Raw genomic sequence first — 17396 nt, 5'->3', positions numbered from 1 at the left:
AAGCATATGTGATTATTCCATTAGTGCCATGTGTACTGAGCACTCGGTTTTAATAGTACCAAATTAACTAACTACCCAAGCAAAATGTGAGGTGTTAAAATGACAGAAAATCTCACATAACTGTTGAGTTGTTGGTTTAATTGTTAGTTAAGGTACACTAACATCCACACACAAAATTAAGAACTCACTTACTATGCTTTCAAAACCAGAGTGAGGGTACATCTACACTTGCTCCCTAGTTCAAGCTAGGGATGCAAATGTAGCCGACCGAAATTGCTAATAAAGCGGGGATTTAAATATCCCACGTTTCATTAGCATAATTTCACCCGCGCATTATTCTGCTCAACGGCTGATTCAAACCAGGAAGTACGCTCCGGGACACGTTAGTTTGAATCAAGCCCCTTGGTTCAAACTAACGTTACTCCTCATTGAGGGGTTTGATTCGAACTAACGCGTCCCAGAGCGCTCTTTCTGGTTCGAATCAGCTGTTAAACTGAATAATGCGCGGGCTAAATCCCTGCTTCATTAGCAATTTTGGTTGGCTACAGTTGCATCCCTAGCTCAAACGTATCCTATTAGAAGATTCAACTGTTAATTCAGTCCCATGAATTCTACTGAAAATGTACCGACTAACATCTCACTGCTGGATCATGTTGAGAAAATGATTTCAGTCATGGTACGTAATGTGAGATTATGCTAAAACTGAAAGTATTCAGGGGTGCTCCAAAACCCTCGAAAGCTAAACAAAAAGAGCCCAGAATTCCAGTCAGCAGCCAGATGCAAGGGCAAAAGTATGTTTTAAAATCAGAGTACATTCAAAATTAAGCACTATTTCACTGGAAGCCACTGGAAACACTGACCATGCATTTATCTACAGAGCTTTGATTAAACTGTAATTTATAAAAAGTAAATAATCCATAGAATTTATGGAAAAATGAAATGCAATAATCCAGCCAAGAATTAATAAAAAAGAATGAAGGAACAGGATTAGCAATTAAGGATGAATAAGCATTCTCCTGATATTATTTTTTTGTATTGTTGCTGGATTCCAAGATGAGAATTTTTTGCTGCAGTAACAAGGTGATCAAAAAGAAAATGCTGGTTTAAGCATATTAGTTTATAAGATTTAGGAGCTGGATTACACACACACTGTCTTTCTCATTGCACAGACAGCTGGAATTCAGAGCAACCAAAGGCACATTTTGAAGAAATGCCTTGCTGCAGATTGGTACAGGTTAAACTGCTTCCCTTGATAATTAGATGACTATTCATTACAGCAGACTGGCTTTAAATTAAAGGGATAATGTCAGTATAAAGTAAGAAAATCATGTGACATTTTTGTTTTTAAACCTATTATTGTCAAAACATGCAAGATTACTATGAACAAAAGAGTAAGGAAAAATGTTTTCCTATTTTTTAGTTTGTTTGTTCTCTACATTTTCCCACAATGTGTGTCTAGTGTTTCACTGCTTCCCCTATAAATGTGTGACTGTAAAACAAAAACATGCTCTCAAGAGAAACTCGGGGACAGCTGCAGTATTGAAATGAAATCACTGTTAACAAAATGACAAGATTTCAGGTTGATAGTATCCCTTTAATCTCTACCACTCACTTTTTTTAAAGCAAAAACAGTCAAAGAGATGTGTTATTGGTCTATGCTGAGAGCAAAACGACAGTTGATTCTGATCACCTGACCCAACAGTCATTACAAAGACACACTTTAACAGGGTGAAGCTAGAAAACAAAACAGCAGAAAGTAATCCAGCAATAACTTCAAGATATAAATTTTTAATTGATAAAAGTGCATTGTAAACAAGTTGCTGGCCTTTTTTTAAGCAACAAGCTAATAAATGCATAAGGAGAAAACAAAAACAGGGTAGATCATACCCCTAGGAATTTCCTTCCCTGAAAGACTCCTGCCAACTAACGATGGGAAATGTCATTACTGGCTGCTTATGCTATCTGGGTGTCTAGGAGCAATGAAGCATTTCAAAGGAACCCAAGATTGCAGCTTACTGATAATCAAGGCCTGTATAATAGAGAGAACTGTTTTATCCAGTTCTCTGAGCCATTTTCCTTTTCCCACCAATATCACTTCCATCTTACATTTAACTTCAGCCAGCTGCTCCCATCATTCCTGTCCTGGAAAATATAGGTGATTGGGGTTTTTAGTTCTATCTGACACAAAGGAGGTGTGGAACTAAATATCATTTGCATATAACTGGAATTTACATTTATTTCATTTTGTGATTTCCTCTAATGGTTTAATATACATGTTAACGAGGATGGGTGGTAGGAATAGGCCTTCTGAGACCAGGGGCTGGGTCTACACTACAAAATTATATTGGCATAGCTGTGTCAGTTGAGAGAATTAAGAAGCCCTCACCCCTACTAGATTCAGATTTACCAGCAACACACACACTCTCTCTCTCACACACACACACTCACAGAGATCGGGGCCAGGCAAAATACCGCCTGCAGGCTGAATCCAGCTCACAGGAGGCTCCCTGCCTACCTTGCCCCTCACTCGGCACTCAGAAAAGCTAGCTGCAGGGCCAAGCACTTCTGTGAATGCTGAGAGCCTGGGGGCAGGGAGGCAAAGGCTTCTCATATGGCCTGCGCCCCAACACGATCTTACAGCTCCGTTAGCCCACCCCTTCCATAGATGTAGGTATGCCAATGGAAGAGCGCTTCTGCCAGCATAACTGAAGTTACTAGGGGAAGTAATGTTACTATGCTGACAAAAAAAAAAAAAAAAACCCTCTGTCCGAATATGCTGTGCCTATACCTAAGGGTATAGGCTGGTATAATTACACCAGGAAAGCATTTGTAACAGAGACAAGACCTTCGTGCGTAAACATTCAAGATGTCAGAATAATTGCTTGTGCAGCGTCTTAAAAGAAAAACTGGTGCCAGAAGTGGGGTGTTCCATCCACTGCTGCCTGTTCTTGTGTGATTCAGTAGCCTTATGTAGAACAACTGCATGTCAAACCTTGTGAACAGACCTGGTAGCAGAAGAACAATAATTCTTCACTAAAAGGAGATAATCCCCCAGGCCAACAAGTGTCACATTCTGTTTCAACCCCAAATGTGAGTCTTCTATAATCTTGAAAAAAGTCAGAAATGTCTCTTCATCGCATCAAAAACCTTATCCAAGTTATACATGACAGCCAAAGATAAAACTATTGCTTGATCTTGATTACTGCTTGTTTCATGGTGCCAAGATCATTGTCCTCTGTGAAAGAGACACTGACCATGTCTATCAGCAAAGATTACTAGTTTTCAATCAGTCACTAGGGGTACGTCTGCACTGCGACACTATTTGAGGTGGTCTCCTCACCTCAAAAAAGATATTTTGGCCTTGGAAAGGGTTCAGAAAAGGGCAACTAAAATGATTAGGGGCTTGGAACGGGTCCCATATGAAGAGAGGTTAAAGTGACTGGGACTTTTCAGTTTAGAAAAGAGGAGACCAAGGGGGGATATGACAGAGGTATATAAAATCATGAGTGGTGTGGAGAGGGTGGATAAAGAAAAGTTATTTATTAGTTCCCATAATAGAAGAACTAGAGGGCACCAAATGAAATTAATGGATAGCAGGTTTAAAACTAATAAAAGAAAGTTCTTCTTCACACAGCATGTAGTCAACCTGTGGAACTCCTTGCCAGAGGAGGCTAGGACTATAACAGAGTTTAAAGAGAAGCTAGATAATTTCATGGAGGTTAGAGGTCCATAAAAGACTATTAGCCAGGGGATAGAAATGGTGTCCCTGGCCTCTGTTTGCCAGAGGCTGGAGAAGGATGGCAGGAGAAATCGCTTGATCATTGTCTTCGGTCCACTCTCTCTGGGGCACCTGGTGCTGGCCACTGTCGGCAGACAGGCTACTGGGCTAGATGGACCTTTGGTCTGACTCAGTTCTTATGTTCTTATTTCAGGATACTTCCAGCCGAAATAGTATTTTCCGTGTCTTAACAGCACACCCATTATTTTGAAATGTAATTGAAATAACGGGTGCACTATCCCAACATCCTAGTAAATCTTGTTCCACAAGGATTAAGGGACTTGTCGGGAAAGCGGTCTGTTTCAAAATAGACTCTCTTGAAATAAACTTGAAATAAGGTACAAAATTCGCGTAGCTCAAATTGCGAAGCTTATTTCGAGCTAGTGCCGCAGTATAGACGCACCCGAGGAGCAGGAGGCGAAAGAAAAAGACAGGCCAGTGCTTTGAATGTTACCTGGGGACTCTGGCGACCCAGGTTAAAATTTGTACTTTTCACAAATTGGGCAAGTCAGTTAGTCGCTCTGTGACTCAGATGTCTTTCTGTAAAACAGCAACAATACTTTCCCACCTCACAGGGCGCTATGAACACATTAATGAATGCAAGATGCTCAGTTATCACAGTGACTGAGGCTGTGCACTTTAGATACATAGGGGCTAGAGGCACATGAGGTGACTCAAATTTCCTTCCATTTGTTAAATGGAGTGAACTCTGTGCAAGGAAGCAAAGATGTTGTTTTGCAGCCTCAGGAGAATCTCTCAGATCCAGGTGATCTTATTCATTAAGTAAGGTCAGGCCTCACTTACTGGGACACTGGGATAAAGTCCTAAATCTACTGAAATCAATGGCAAAACTCTCATCAATCTGACTGCAGCAGAATTTTATCATAAAGCAGCAGCAGTTTAAATAGATGTTTAAAAAAGCAATTTAATTTGACCAGTGCAAGCCACTAACGTGGATACTAAAATCTGTTTAAACTTGGCTTAAATTAATTTTGTTTAAGTAAATTATGTTATTGGCTGATTATATCTTTCATCTGTGCTTATATTAAGTAAGGAATAATACATTAAGACTAACCTTAATGTATTTGTCAGTGTATTAGTTTACAAAAAAACCTGAAAGACTTTTCACTGGAGAACGTTAGGTAGCAAGTGCTTTTCTATCTCAGCATGTGCTTGTTGAGTCTCTGTAGCTTGCTTTGGACACCAATCCCACACTTCTGACCCAGGAACACACACAAAGTCACTACAGTACGCAGCACTGTATCTTTATTTTGCATACAAAACAATGCAATTCATTCTGTTTTATCCCCAAAGGAAATATTTGAAATTGTTACATTTAGCTTGCTTTCAATTGCATTGCATGGGGCTCATCTACTTAGTATTTTCTTTACCAGCATCAAAATGCAACATACCAACTTTTCTACAGCACACAGGATAAGGGAAAGGAGGAGGAAGAGACCTTGGAACTCCAATAGGGATCTTGACATAGAATGTAACTATCTGCAGCTGGAATGTAGAAATGACACTATTTGATAACCTACAGACATGCTAGTATGTGGCATTAAAATAAAAGAGCGTGTATGACATTCACTGAAAAAAGACAAGAATTTGAACACAAAGTAATGCGTGACATGTATTGAATCACAAATAGCAGCTGAGATCTACTTTACCAATTGTTAACCTCTACCACATTCAGGCACAACTTGTTGAATACAAGTAGTGTGAGCCCTAAGAAAAGTCTTATTTTATAAACTCATGTCTATCATTAAGTAACTGATGTGGCTGCAACTTATCTACACAATACACAAGGTTCATTTATTAAATAAAAAAAATTAGATGCCAATTTGCTAAACCTTGGTACCCATAAAAACTTTAGTTACATCCTAAAGTTTGTTGGTCTCACCTCCTCATCTTCTAAAAGCCTCCATTCATTTTACAACTTTAGCAACAAAAATAAACACCAAAGATTTTATATAGATACCTCCTATTTTTGAAAGCCAAATTAAGATTGTGAGATAGTTTCGTTTCTTTCTTCTCGTACACTGTCCTCTGAACTCTTATAGAAGCTTTGCATCTACAAGTGTTGAACATTTAAGAGGTACCAAAAATGTGAATGGAGGTTCATTTGCCACTTCCCAAAGCATATGTTATTATAAGCATGCACAGAACAAGCATACACAAAGAGATACCAATGGACTGTCAAACAGAGTTTCCAATTACATGAGCATAAACAGCACACAAAATACAAAAACACAAGCCTTCTAAGCCAGTTTTCTTCTGGACAGATAGGGTACACCTATCCAGCAGCATTATTTCAGAATAACTGAAATTATTCCGAAATAACATAGTGTGCGTCTACACTACAAGCCTTTATTTCAAAATAACGTCAAGCTGGAGGACTTCTTACTCCAACACATGATAACCCTCATTTCACGAGAAGTAAAGGAAGTCGAAAGAAGAGTGTTCTTCCTTCGACTTCTTGCAGTGTAGACAGCGCCTAAAGCCACGTTAAGCTATTTCAACATAAGCTACTCAATTGACATAGTTGAAGTTGCGTAGCCATTTAACTAATGAAAAAAATTATAACCCTTGCACAGCAGTCATGAAAGACTCCCTCTTCATGCCCTCCCACCCCTGCCAATGGGGAATTCTCCTCCCCTGCATCTAACTCTGCTTACTTATCATCATGTGAATATTTAAATTGCTCTGTACTGGTCCACCTGATGTGTGAAATGGAAGACAAGCAGAAAAACCTCAGTAAAATGATTATGGCACCACCACAACACCAGGCTGGGCTGCGTGCCCAGCTAACTCCAGCCCTGGCTGGGGCTGCACTTCTGTACCACGCCAGCCATGACTGAGGATCTGCTTCTTGTCAGGGCTGTGCTCCTTGCCGCCAGCACTGGCCCTGCTGGGGCTGGGCTCCCTGCTGCCAGCCCACTCCAGGCTGTGCTTCTGAACCTGGCCAGCTGGGGTTCTCTGATCCAACAGTATTCAGACCAGAGAGTCCCGGATTTTAGAGGTTCAACCTGTAGACCATATCCAACAACAGTTCAAGTGAACCCACTATTGATGACAATAGCTATAAGAAAAGAAATAGTTTCCCATCAAAAACCTTAATAAAAATATTTCTGCTTTTTTATGAGGAAAGACACCTGCATCTAAGAAACTTGGATTTTCCATTCCTAAAACAGTAATGGCTTGTTAGGACTCCAAATGCTTGGAAATTGTTTTTAGTACTATTGTCAGGCTATTTAAAAAAACCTAAACCCCCCCAAAAAAGCCCAAAACCCATGGACCATATGTCTGTGCACTAGCTTCAAAGTGTTCTCTCTCACCCTCCCTAAAGCTTAGCACTGAAACCAGATTTAACATCTGCAATTTCAGACTTCCTATCTCCCTTTACAGATGGACTTTTGGATTTGCCCCAAGAAACGTGTATTAACTAAAAAGGCATGAAGTTACAGTGTTCCATATATATGCGAAAAGTATGTGTTGCAAACACATACTTTTCCCAATGAAAATGTTTTCCTCTCTCTGCCTTCTGAGGGAGACTTCTGAAACGTCACCCATACAAAATGCAGCTTTATATAACCTTTTTTATATTGCATCACAAAGATGTACTCATAGTGAGAAGAGGCAAATCTGTATTAGTTATAGAGCACTTAGAAGAAACCCACAGAGCTGCACATAACAGCCTTTTTATTTGGACAAGGAACAATGATCATTATATCAAGTTTGCTTACTTACAAGCAGGGATTTGAGAATCTTAAATCTACAGTTCACTGGGCACCAGAGTCTCATCCCCTAGACAGCACTCCTCTTCATGTAGTGTCAGTGGATATGGCTGAAGGAAATAAATGTATGGCTTTCTGTCCTATGGTCCAGACAAGACTGGTATCAGCTGAGCTACAGTGAAGTTACTGGAAGTTTTCCCTTACTTACTCCCTACATGCCATCTTCACTCAATACAGCCTCAAAAAAGCAATTTTTTTTATTTTTAAGTGCTATTAACTGAAAACATAGGGATGACTACTTTTCAGTACAGATCAGTTAAAGGAATACTAGTGTACCATGTCATCCTATTGCCATAATTATAAAGAAGAGTATAATCACTAAAAATACCAACAGCTAAATTAAGCATAATTTCTACAATGACATGTAAGTTACATCAATGCTGAAAGTCAGATTTACAGTTTTTAATGCCAACAGAAACTTTTTCAAGCCTACTTTAGATCATCACCAGAGTTTCTTTTGGTCAGTATGTTTAAGATGGACATAGATGTTATCCCAAGAAGGACAACAGTCCCACTGACTGGATATATATGTATGCTTATAATACCTTAAAAAGTTAAATAAGTATTTATTATACCCTGAAGGTTTATTTTGGAAAGAAATTAGTGAAATATGCATTATTTTAATTTAGCAACGCATCTACTAGTGCATTCAGAAAAAGCTCAATTAACAGAGAAATGTAGAATCTTACTGGAGAAGTTAACTATGATTAATTAACAGTTAACCTCTTCTATCAAGAGACTAAATGTGTGTGATTTTACTGATCCTGAAGAAAACTTGTCAAACTTAAAATGTAGTAGATCTCCTGATGTCTCAATCACTACCAGTACTATACTTTTACCACTGCCCTAACTGTTCATACTTATACAGTCCAAAAATGAATACCTGTATAAACCCAGTGGCCAATTTAGTAGCAAAGGTATAAAGATTGCATACGTCATATAACAATATTCTTAGTGAAAGACTGATTCTGTGATTTTGCAATCAAAGGGATTTTTGCCATGCACTCCAATAGGACAGGACTGGGTCCTGAGGAGCTTTTACTTGAAGACGCAGGACAGTCCTGTTTAACCAATTCTTTCTCATTTAAAAACTCAATGACAACAACTAAAGTTTACTTCTATCTTGCCTTTGTGGAACCTACTCATAAAGACAGCAAGAAATATTGCGACATAGCAACCTTGTGTTTGCTGATTCTCAAATAGTTTGTCTGCTTCAATAAAAGGGGCACCTTCAAAATCCATTTTCTATGTAAATGAAACCTAAAAATAGCTAAGTGAAGAAACAGCACCTTGTACCAATTATAGGGATCACAAGCCACTTTGGTACCATGGGAAGGCCCTCGGCAAAGATCACTTCTGGCACCATTCATCCCTCCTACGTGACTTAACAGCGTCTCCAAAAGCCTTAAAAAGCTAGACACCGTTGCTGTCCCTGTGTCAAAAATTCACTCTCTCAGCAAACAAACACCATTTTCATGCAACTTAAATGTCATGTCTGCTATAGGGTTGGACTATTTACTTAGGAGCAACTGTGGAATTTTATAAAAAGGAAACATTTCCTGTTCGTTTTTTTTTTTTTTTTTGCTTTTCAATTTGCAAGCTAAGGGTTTCTATCACAAGGGGGAAACGGTTCTTTCATGCGACGTGTACTCAAGAGAAGAAAAGTGCTTCTGAGATACCTTCAGAAGAGACCGTTGCAAAAACTTGGTCAATTACAATGCCAGGAACAAGTTTCCACTAACAGTATCAACAGGCCCGCTGTAGAGGGACTTCTGTACAGTGACTCTAAGAAAAGGCTACCTAGTGTTTACATTTAAAAGACAGAAGTAAAGAGAGGGTCTAAAGGGAACAACTCCGCCCCACGTTCCCTTTGCACGGCAATAAAATCAAGATAAAAGACCTGGCCGCTCAGGGGCCTTTCCTCACTGATATCAAACTGAACTACGGACGTAGCAGTTTTTTTTAAAAGGTGGTGGGAAAGCCGAAGAGGCTGTGCGGTGCCAGTGGACAAAAAGTCTCTGTTGTCAACACAGTCACCCCACCATGCTAGCAACCGCTCGGGAGAGAGCAAAGGCAGAGGAAGGAGGGCAGGGAAGGAGCGAGCGCAGGGGTAAAGGTGCCGGGCGGGGAGGAAGAAGCAGCAGGCAGCAAGGGGCGAAGGCACCCGGCGGAGAGACACCACGGGACGGGAGAGGGGGGGGACGCCCTCCCGCCCAGGGGATAAGCCGTAGGGTGAATGCACTCACGTATCGCTTCAACTTCTTCTCCGGCGGGGACTTTCGGAGCCAGCCCGAGCAAACCACCTCCCCGCCGCTCATGGCTGCGCCGTCTTCCCGCTGCGGGGGTTCCTCGGTCCGTAGCAGCGGCGCGGCCGGGCCGGGCCGAGAGACCCCGGAGACACAGCAGCAGCCGCCGCAACGCGCCCGCTCCGGCCTCCTCCGGCTCCGGGGAAAGGGGAGGAGGCGGCCGGGGGGAGGGAACGAAGGAGGCGGAGGTGGGTGTCTCCCTCCCAAACTGCCCGAGCCGGCCACCGAGTCACACACGCAGCAGGCAAGAGCAGCAACGGGCGCCGCCCCAACTTCAGCGCCCGCGTCCCGGGGAACAGCCCTGGCGCGGACTGGGCTGCAGCTTCCGCGCGAGGTCTTGTTTCCCTGACTGCTCTGCCTCGGCTGCCCGCTGGCAAATCTCAGCGCCGCTGCCTAGCGCGGCTCCTTCCTCCGCCTCCTCCTCCCGCCGCAGCTGCTGCCGCGCTGGGAGGGCGCAATGGGCCGGGCAGCGCTCGTGTCCCTGGCTCCCCCCTCCCGCCGGGGCTGGAACCTGGAGCCCGGCAAAGTTCCACCCCGGCAGCGCTGCGGTTCGGAGGGTTGGAATCTTGCTCCCGGGAGAGTTCGGCTGAGCGAACGCAGAGACTTGAAGGGGAGGGGGAACCCCGGCCCCATAGACTACTAGGCACGGATGGGAGGAGGGGGCCCTCCCTCTTGGCCCGGGAGGGAGGGATCTGCCCTGGTATTCAAGTGTCCTGCCTCCCCCACCCCCTCTGCTACCATCACCAGCGGCCTTTGCTGCTGTCAGTTGAGCACAGTTTCCCCACCCCTTACCCTTCCTCCCCACCGGTGGCCTCTGTGGGCCGCCTCGCCCTCCCCGTCCACAGTGGAGGAGCTGAGACTTTCTCTGAAACTCAGCCAGAGGCTTTTCCAACAAGGACAGGGAGGGGGGGGGGGGGAAAGGAAGGTTATTGGGCTTCGGAGAGGGATCCTGGGATCTGTAGTTTGGAGGATGGTACAGCCCATGTCTGCTTTACGGGCAGCCTGGCTAAGGGGAACTACAGGGGTGGCTGCATAGCTGCAAAGGAAGGTGAAGTTGGAGGAGGCCTGAGAGAAATCAGAGAGGGTGAGAAACTTTCTTCTTGGAAAAGTCTCCTGCGCGACTCTTGTCCATTTAAAGCAACACCTAACGAACTGGCTGTTGGCAAGCGTGTGTTGCTGGGCGGGGAAGGAGAGGGAGAGTGTTGGGTTTTTTGTTTGTTCGTTTTGCAACCATAGATTGTAGAAGTTTGAGTTTGCAGGCACAGAAGACCAGCTGCAGGTTGAAAGTAATAGAGTTGTGCTTGTTACAGGCTTCTGAAGGGGCAGCCCCTTTCTGTACCAAGTGCAAGTCTGCCAACTTATGGCTACTTGAATAAAAGACATAAACATAATGACAATTTGCCTGTCTTTTAAACTCACAGAAAAATCCTTAACTTCTAGAACAAGAAATTATAAAAACTACATTGAATTTAACCCAATGGGAGAACCTTCCTAGCAAATCTGAAACTGTCCTGACAAATTAAAAATTTTAGTGAATAGCTTGGAAAAGTTAAATATGTTCACCTCTTGCAGGAGTAAGTCATTTAGTCAAGAGAGTGGTGAGTCTTCTGGCCGTGAAAGATGAAAGTGGAATGAATAAAATAGAGTATAAGAATATCAGAAGGCATTTGAGTTTGTCCCTGAAATAAATATATAGAAGCTCCTTCATGCCAAAACGGAGACAGACTCTTAAAAACAAAACACCTGTCTCCAAAAGACTAAATTTTCAAGATTGTCTGTTTTATTTATGCATAACATCTCATGATAACTTTAAATTGCTTTTTAAAAATTGAAATGTCCCATAAAATAAGGACAACTCTGCCAGTTTTTTTAATAAGTGAATAAACAGGTAAACTTGGTATCTTTTGTTGGTAGTACCAGGGTTTATGCATACAAATTAATGCTTTTTAGATGGTTGCTTACATCCATAAGTGGGACCAATTAGTTACAGTGTAGAAAAGGGTCAGTTCGTTGTTTTTTTTAAATGGTAGTGTGCTTCCACTACACTACAGAGAAATAGTCCCTCTACTGTGCCACTGCAGTAGAAAGCATTGTGATATTTGTTGTATTTCACTGAAGTATACTGCATTTAAGTTACAAAATAGCACATGAAGCATTTTCACAGAGCTGCTTACAGAAGTAGCAAAAAGACAAAAGGGTGACATTCTTGACCCATTGAAGTCAATGGGAGTTTTATCTTTGATCTCAAAACTATCAGGATTTCCTCTTAAATTTTTATAACTAGCCAAGTAGCCATTTTCTCAAATGCTTGCAGGTTTGCTTTAAGATAGGTGCAACCTGAATAATAATTGTTCAATGAAAAAGCAATTAGTATAGATCCAGAGGACATAATTTTAACATTAAGGAAATCAATGAACTCTTGTTTTTACCAATCTTCTCTACAGCTCAAATTTTCTTCACCTCATTTGCACAAATAGTCCTTTCATCCATCTCAATGAGACTACATGAGAAAATAACGTGAGCACTTAAGATTCTTAAAAAGTTAGAGCTCAATTCAAATCCTAATATTGGGTTTGGTTTTAAGATTGTTGTTTTGATTCAGTCCATTATAAAGGTGTTGCCTAGAATTACAACATTCTAAAACAATTTCCCAGTGAAAACTGAAAAGATCATAAGGTATTCAGGCTCCTTTAAATATCCTGAAAGTGAGTGCAGGGTTGTAGGATAGCCAGAACGTAAAAGCCAGATGTATTTAACTTTTATTATCAAAAATACCCATTAGGAGGAAATAACAGAATTCCTTCTTAAAAGTGGAATTCATTCACCTTTCTACAGAGCATCTGACCAAACTCTAAGCATCATTAAAGTCCCTATTTGGGGTCTTAGCATTCCGAAGATCTCCAAAATCTAGTTCAGTCAAACAATCTATATGGATGATCCAACTAAGCAAGTTACCTGCCCCTAAGAAGCAAAAGGGTCTGCGGTTTCAAATTGCAACTGATCTTATAAATGTAAAATTTGCATTAGAAACCATGCAGGGTCTTTCACTGGTTTGCTCTAACAGTTCATAAACTACATTTTCTTAAAAGGAAATTTTGTTCAAGTTTTAGGCTTATCAGATAGCAATCACTCATAGCAGTAGGAAGATTTGGGAAGAGAAGTTAGAAGTTAATATTGGGATGGCACATGGCAAGAAAATAATGAAAATGTAACACTTATTGCGCAACTTGTTTGTTTTGTCTTGCCACTATACAGCTAGGCATAAAAATTAAACAAAAATGGCTTGCTGAATTGTTGTATTTAAGAAAATGCAGAGTGCTTATGCAGGGATTTTCAAATGTTTTCCATCTAGATAGACAGACCATATCTTATTAAAAATACTATCTGTCTTACATCCCTTTCTGTTTATGATCATGTGCACCCATTTCTTTTCCTACTTTTGTGTATCACACTTATATGACATGAAATTTCTGGGGCAAGTACATCAATTGCCTACAGTAATATTCAGATAAATAAAAATCATGCAATATAATATTTCAAGGCAATTTATGTGGAAGATGTGGAAATAACTGGAACGAATACCATGTAACCAGCTAGCCCAGTCTTGGAATCTCTGTATGAGCAAAACCAAAGAGTTCAAGAACATTGATGAAGTGCATTAGTAGCTCCATAGATAAGGTTTGGTTTAGGATTTGTCCACATGAGGAAATTGATAGGCATGACTGTAGTAGAAAAATTAGTCCCTCTGCCCCAAGTGGACACTATTTTGGAATAAGGTCATTTTTATTCTGAAATAGTATCCACGTGGAGGAGCTATACCAGCATAGCTATAGTGAAATAATATACCACTGCAGAAATCTATTTTGAGAAACTGAGTAGCATAATTCAGGGCTTATGATTAAACAATAAAGGTCTTTACCAAAGCTGTTTCATTTGAACAAAAGTACAAAATTTTAGGTTTTAGCTAGTTTTTCCTAATATACTCAGTTGTGCTTAAAAAATTCTATGTAATTTAAATTCTGTCTTTTGTGAAGTGCCCTTAAGAAAGGATCTGCCCATGAAAATACAGGACCAGTGAGGCTATGGAATATTCTAGGAAGGTTATTACTCAGACACCGGGCCACACAGTCATTGATCTGATGGACTCGTAGAATTAACATTTATGTAAGCAGTGGCACTTGGACATCTTCAGCCACTTTGGGTATGTCTACACTGCAAAGTTAATTCAAAATAACAGCTGTCATTTCTAATTAACTTTAATAGCATCTATACAGGCAAACTGCTATTTCGAAATTAATTCGAAATAGACTGCTTAATTTGAATTTAGTAAACCTCATTCTACGAGCAGTAATGCCAAATTCAAAATAGCTATTTCGAATTACGTGCTGTGTAGACACTTATTTCAAAATAGGGGATCTCCAGCCCTTCCCAGAGAGCCCTAGTGGCACTCTGGGCACAACCAGGAAAACTTACTCTCCTCCAGCCCCGGAGCCATTAAAGGGGTAGACCCTGGCCACAGTGCCTGTGCCAGCTCCAAGCCTGCCAGCCCAGAGCCAGCAGCGGCCACTGGGGCCCCTGACCCAGTGTCCCCAAAACATAAGCCAGCAAGCCGCTGGCACTGCTCCCCAGGAGCAGTCTGCCAGCTCCCAGGATCCTGAAAGGGGCTGGAGAAGGTGGGCGCCTTCCTGGTCCAGGGTGGAGATCATGGACCTTATTCAACTTTTGGGGGGATGCCCCTAAAGTCCATGATCTCCACACTAGACAGAGGAATGTGGCCGTCTGTGGCAGGATAGCTGCCAGCCTGGCCACCAAAGACCACATGTGAACCCAGGAGCAGGTTTGCATGAAAAATCAAGTTGGTCCAGCAAGACCCCCAACCCTGGGCCCTGAGCTTCCCCTCCTACTTTTTCCCCTTTCTTCCCCCTCCCTCCTCCCAGGTTCCCCCCTTCACTCCCACCCTCTCTCTTCCCCTCTCCCACCTCATTTTCCCCAGTGGTTCATTCCCCCTCCCCCAGTTTTGTTCAATAAACCCAGCTTCTATTTTTAAACATACGTCTTGTTTGACATCAGGAAGGGTGGCTAGGGATGGGTAAGTGGAAGGACACAAGGGAGGAATGGGGTACGAGCTCCCGGTGGGGAGGACTGGGGTGGCTCTGAGGACTCCTTGGGATGGACGCTGTCCTGCAGGGCCTCCTGGATCCTGACAGCCCCCTGATAAACCCCCCCCCGGACAGCAGCCTGCAGCAAGTGCAGTCGGGATGATGGCAATGACCCCACGAGACACACCGGCATGCCCAAAGGCAGCTCTGGCTCCATGTGTCCGAGTGCTGTGGTGTCCCAAGTTTGGGCACTCCAAAACAGGACTGCTTTGCTGTTGCTCATTGAGGTCGACAAGCAAGCGGGGAACCCTGAGAACTGCCTGTCCGGGGTAGCGGTAGGGTCCCTTTAAGCATGGAGCTCAGTTAGCCTCAGGCAGCAGCCCCACACACTAAGTCCTAACCTGATGCCCTGCCGGCACTGGTTCCGGCCAGCCTTAACTTTGGTTCAGGGTCCACTCAGTGTGGAAGCGCTATTTTGAAACAACAAAATGCTATTTCAAAATAGTTTGTGTATAGATGCATTATTTCAAATTATCTTAACTTAATTCAAATAGTTAATTTGAATTAAGTTAACTCGAATTAACGCTGTAGTGTAGACATACCCTTTGTCCTTGTAGATCATTACTGAAAAAGTGCGAGACGTAAGAGTAGTCGGAGGAAGAGTGCTCTACTTTGAAATAAGTGCTGTGTAGACACTCCCAATTTCTAAATAAGCTACACAATTGATGTAGCTCAATTTGCATAGCTTATTTCGAGTTAAGCCCTGTAATCAACCCTATGATGATTTATTGACTCATTTTGCATGTAAAATTGAGTTCAAGACTAACCTGACTACTTCTGCGGTAACAGTATGTGAACAATTCATTGTTGTTAGATGATTTTCGTTTCCTGAGGTTCCATGTGTGTTTAGATGGCTGGGATGAGCCACTTGGCTATTAACTGGTTATTTGGAGAACAGATATGGAGTAATGGATTCCATTAGCAGAAAAAAAGGTATCCTTTAAAATCTGGAAGTAAATCTTAGTGAGGAGAATAGTTGGAGAAGCATAAGCCAGTGAAATGAAAAGTATAATTAGGCAGACCAAAAGAAAAATTAAGCAACTTGCTAAAGTCACAAAAACTAACAGTAATAATTGTTTTAAGTACATCAGAAGCAGGAAGTGGAGCCCCTAGATCAGTGGTTCCCAACCTTTTTTATACCATGGACTAGTAAACCTATTCACAAACTTTTGGCAGACTGCTAACATTTTATTTGCATATTCATTATGCAAATGAATATGCAAATAAAATATTACCAGCCCACCAAGAGCCCCAGCCCCCAGAACCACTGGGAACAGCCAGCTTCCAATTTGGCAGTTGCCACGTGCTGGGAGGCTGCCGCAGCTGAAGCCAGCTGTTCGCAGCAGCTCTGAGGGATTGGGTTGAGGTGCACCCTGGCTCCATGAGCTTGCAGGACCAACCATAACCCCTTGTGCCCCCCACCCCTTAGTGCCAGCCACTGACCCCAGAGTCTCCTGCACCCAACTCCCCCAGTGCCAGCCTCCCACCCTCAGAATTCCCTAGTGCCAGCCCCACATCCCAAATGCCTCAGTGCCAGCTCCCTGCCCCTTAGAGCCCCCCTACCAGACCTCTCCCCAGTGCCAGCCTCCTGTTTCCAGAGCTGCACTGCACCCAACTCCTCCCAGTGCCAGCACTCTATCCCCAATATTTGCCTCATTCCTGGAGCTTTCCAGTGCCAACCCTGCCCCCGGAGCAGGAACACTCAAGGAAGACAAAGCCATTGCAGAGAAAGTAAATTAATTCTTGGATAAGTCTTTGCTACTCTTTTTGGGTGACACATCTCAAGTACTGCCCCAAACTGATGTGTCTATAGAAGAGTTTTTGGAACAAATTGATCAACTAAAGAGAACCAGGTGGCATTTACCCAGAAGTTTTGAATTCCCTCACCAAAAGCTCTCCAGAAAACTAAGACACCATAGGATATGCAATACCCTCGCGGATCACTGACCAGCAGAAAGATAGGAAAAAGGGTTAACAATAAATGGTCAGTTTTGACATGGGGGAGAGATGAACAGCAGGGTCCCTCCAAGGTTCTGTACTGGGGCCTGTGCTGTCTAATATATTAATTAATGATCTGGAAAAGGGGATGAAGTGGCAAAGTTTTTAGATGATACAAAATTCCTCAAGAAAGTTAAGTTCAAAGCAGACTGAAGAGTTAGAGGAATCTCTTAACATTGAGTGGGCCACAAAAAGGGCAGATTATTTTTTCCATTGTGCATTACTTTGCATTCAACATTAAATTTAATCTCAACTATACACATATAGGGATGAGTTCTGAATGAGTTCTTACTACCAAAAAAGAGATCTTAGAGAAACTGGATGGTTCTCTGAAAACTTCCACTCAGTACAGAGCAGC

The 17396-nt window shown here is 42.3% G+C and overlaps 2 protein-coding genes across 7 annotated transcripts in view; one reads left to right on the top strand and one right to left on the bottom strand.

The window, feature by feature from the left end:
• GAB1 (GRB2 associated binding protein 1) overlaps positions 1 to 10311 on the bottom strand; it is a 131758-nt gene extending 121447 nt beyond the window's left edge. For 2 of the 6 annotated variants that reach the window (XM_025189015.3, XM_025189016.3), the window contains exon 1: positions 9822 to 10291. In XM_025189015.3, coding sequence (XP_025044800.1) covers positions 9822 to 9893 — 72 coding nt within the window. In that variant the 5' untranslated portion in view covers positions 9894 to 10291. Of the gene's footprint in view, positions 1 to 9821 lie in introns of all 6 variants that reach the window. The other 4 variants (XM_075929893.2, XM_075929895.2, XM_006131771.3 and 1 more) reach the window with 4 other exon arrangements.
• LOC149524551 (uncharacterized) overlaps positions 9892 to 17396 on the top strand; it is a 90542-nt gene continuing 83037 nt past the window's right edge. The window contains exons 1-2 of the mRNA XM_089778203.1: positions 9892 to 9897; positions 9939 to 10965. Of these exons, the coding sequence (XP_089634329.1) occupies positions 9892 to 9897; positions 9939 to 10965 (1033 nt within the window). The remainder of the gene's footprint in view (positions 9898 to 9938; positions 10966 to 17396) is intronic.

The sequence above is a fragment of the Pelodiscus sinensis genome, chromosome 4 (assembly GCF_052426305.1).
Source record: "Pelodiscus sinensis isolate ZL-2025 chromosome 4, ASM5242630v1, whole genome shotgun sequence".
NCBI classification, from domain to species: Eukaryota; Metazoa; Chordata; order Testudines; family Trionychidae; genus Pelodiscus; species Pelodiscus sinensis.
This window is presented reverse-complemented; position numbering and strand designations above follow the sequence as displayed.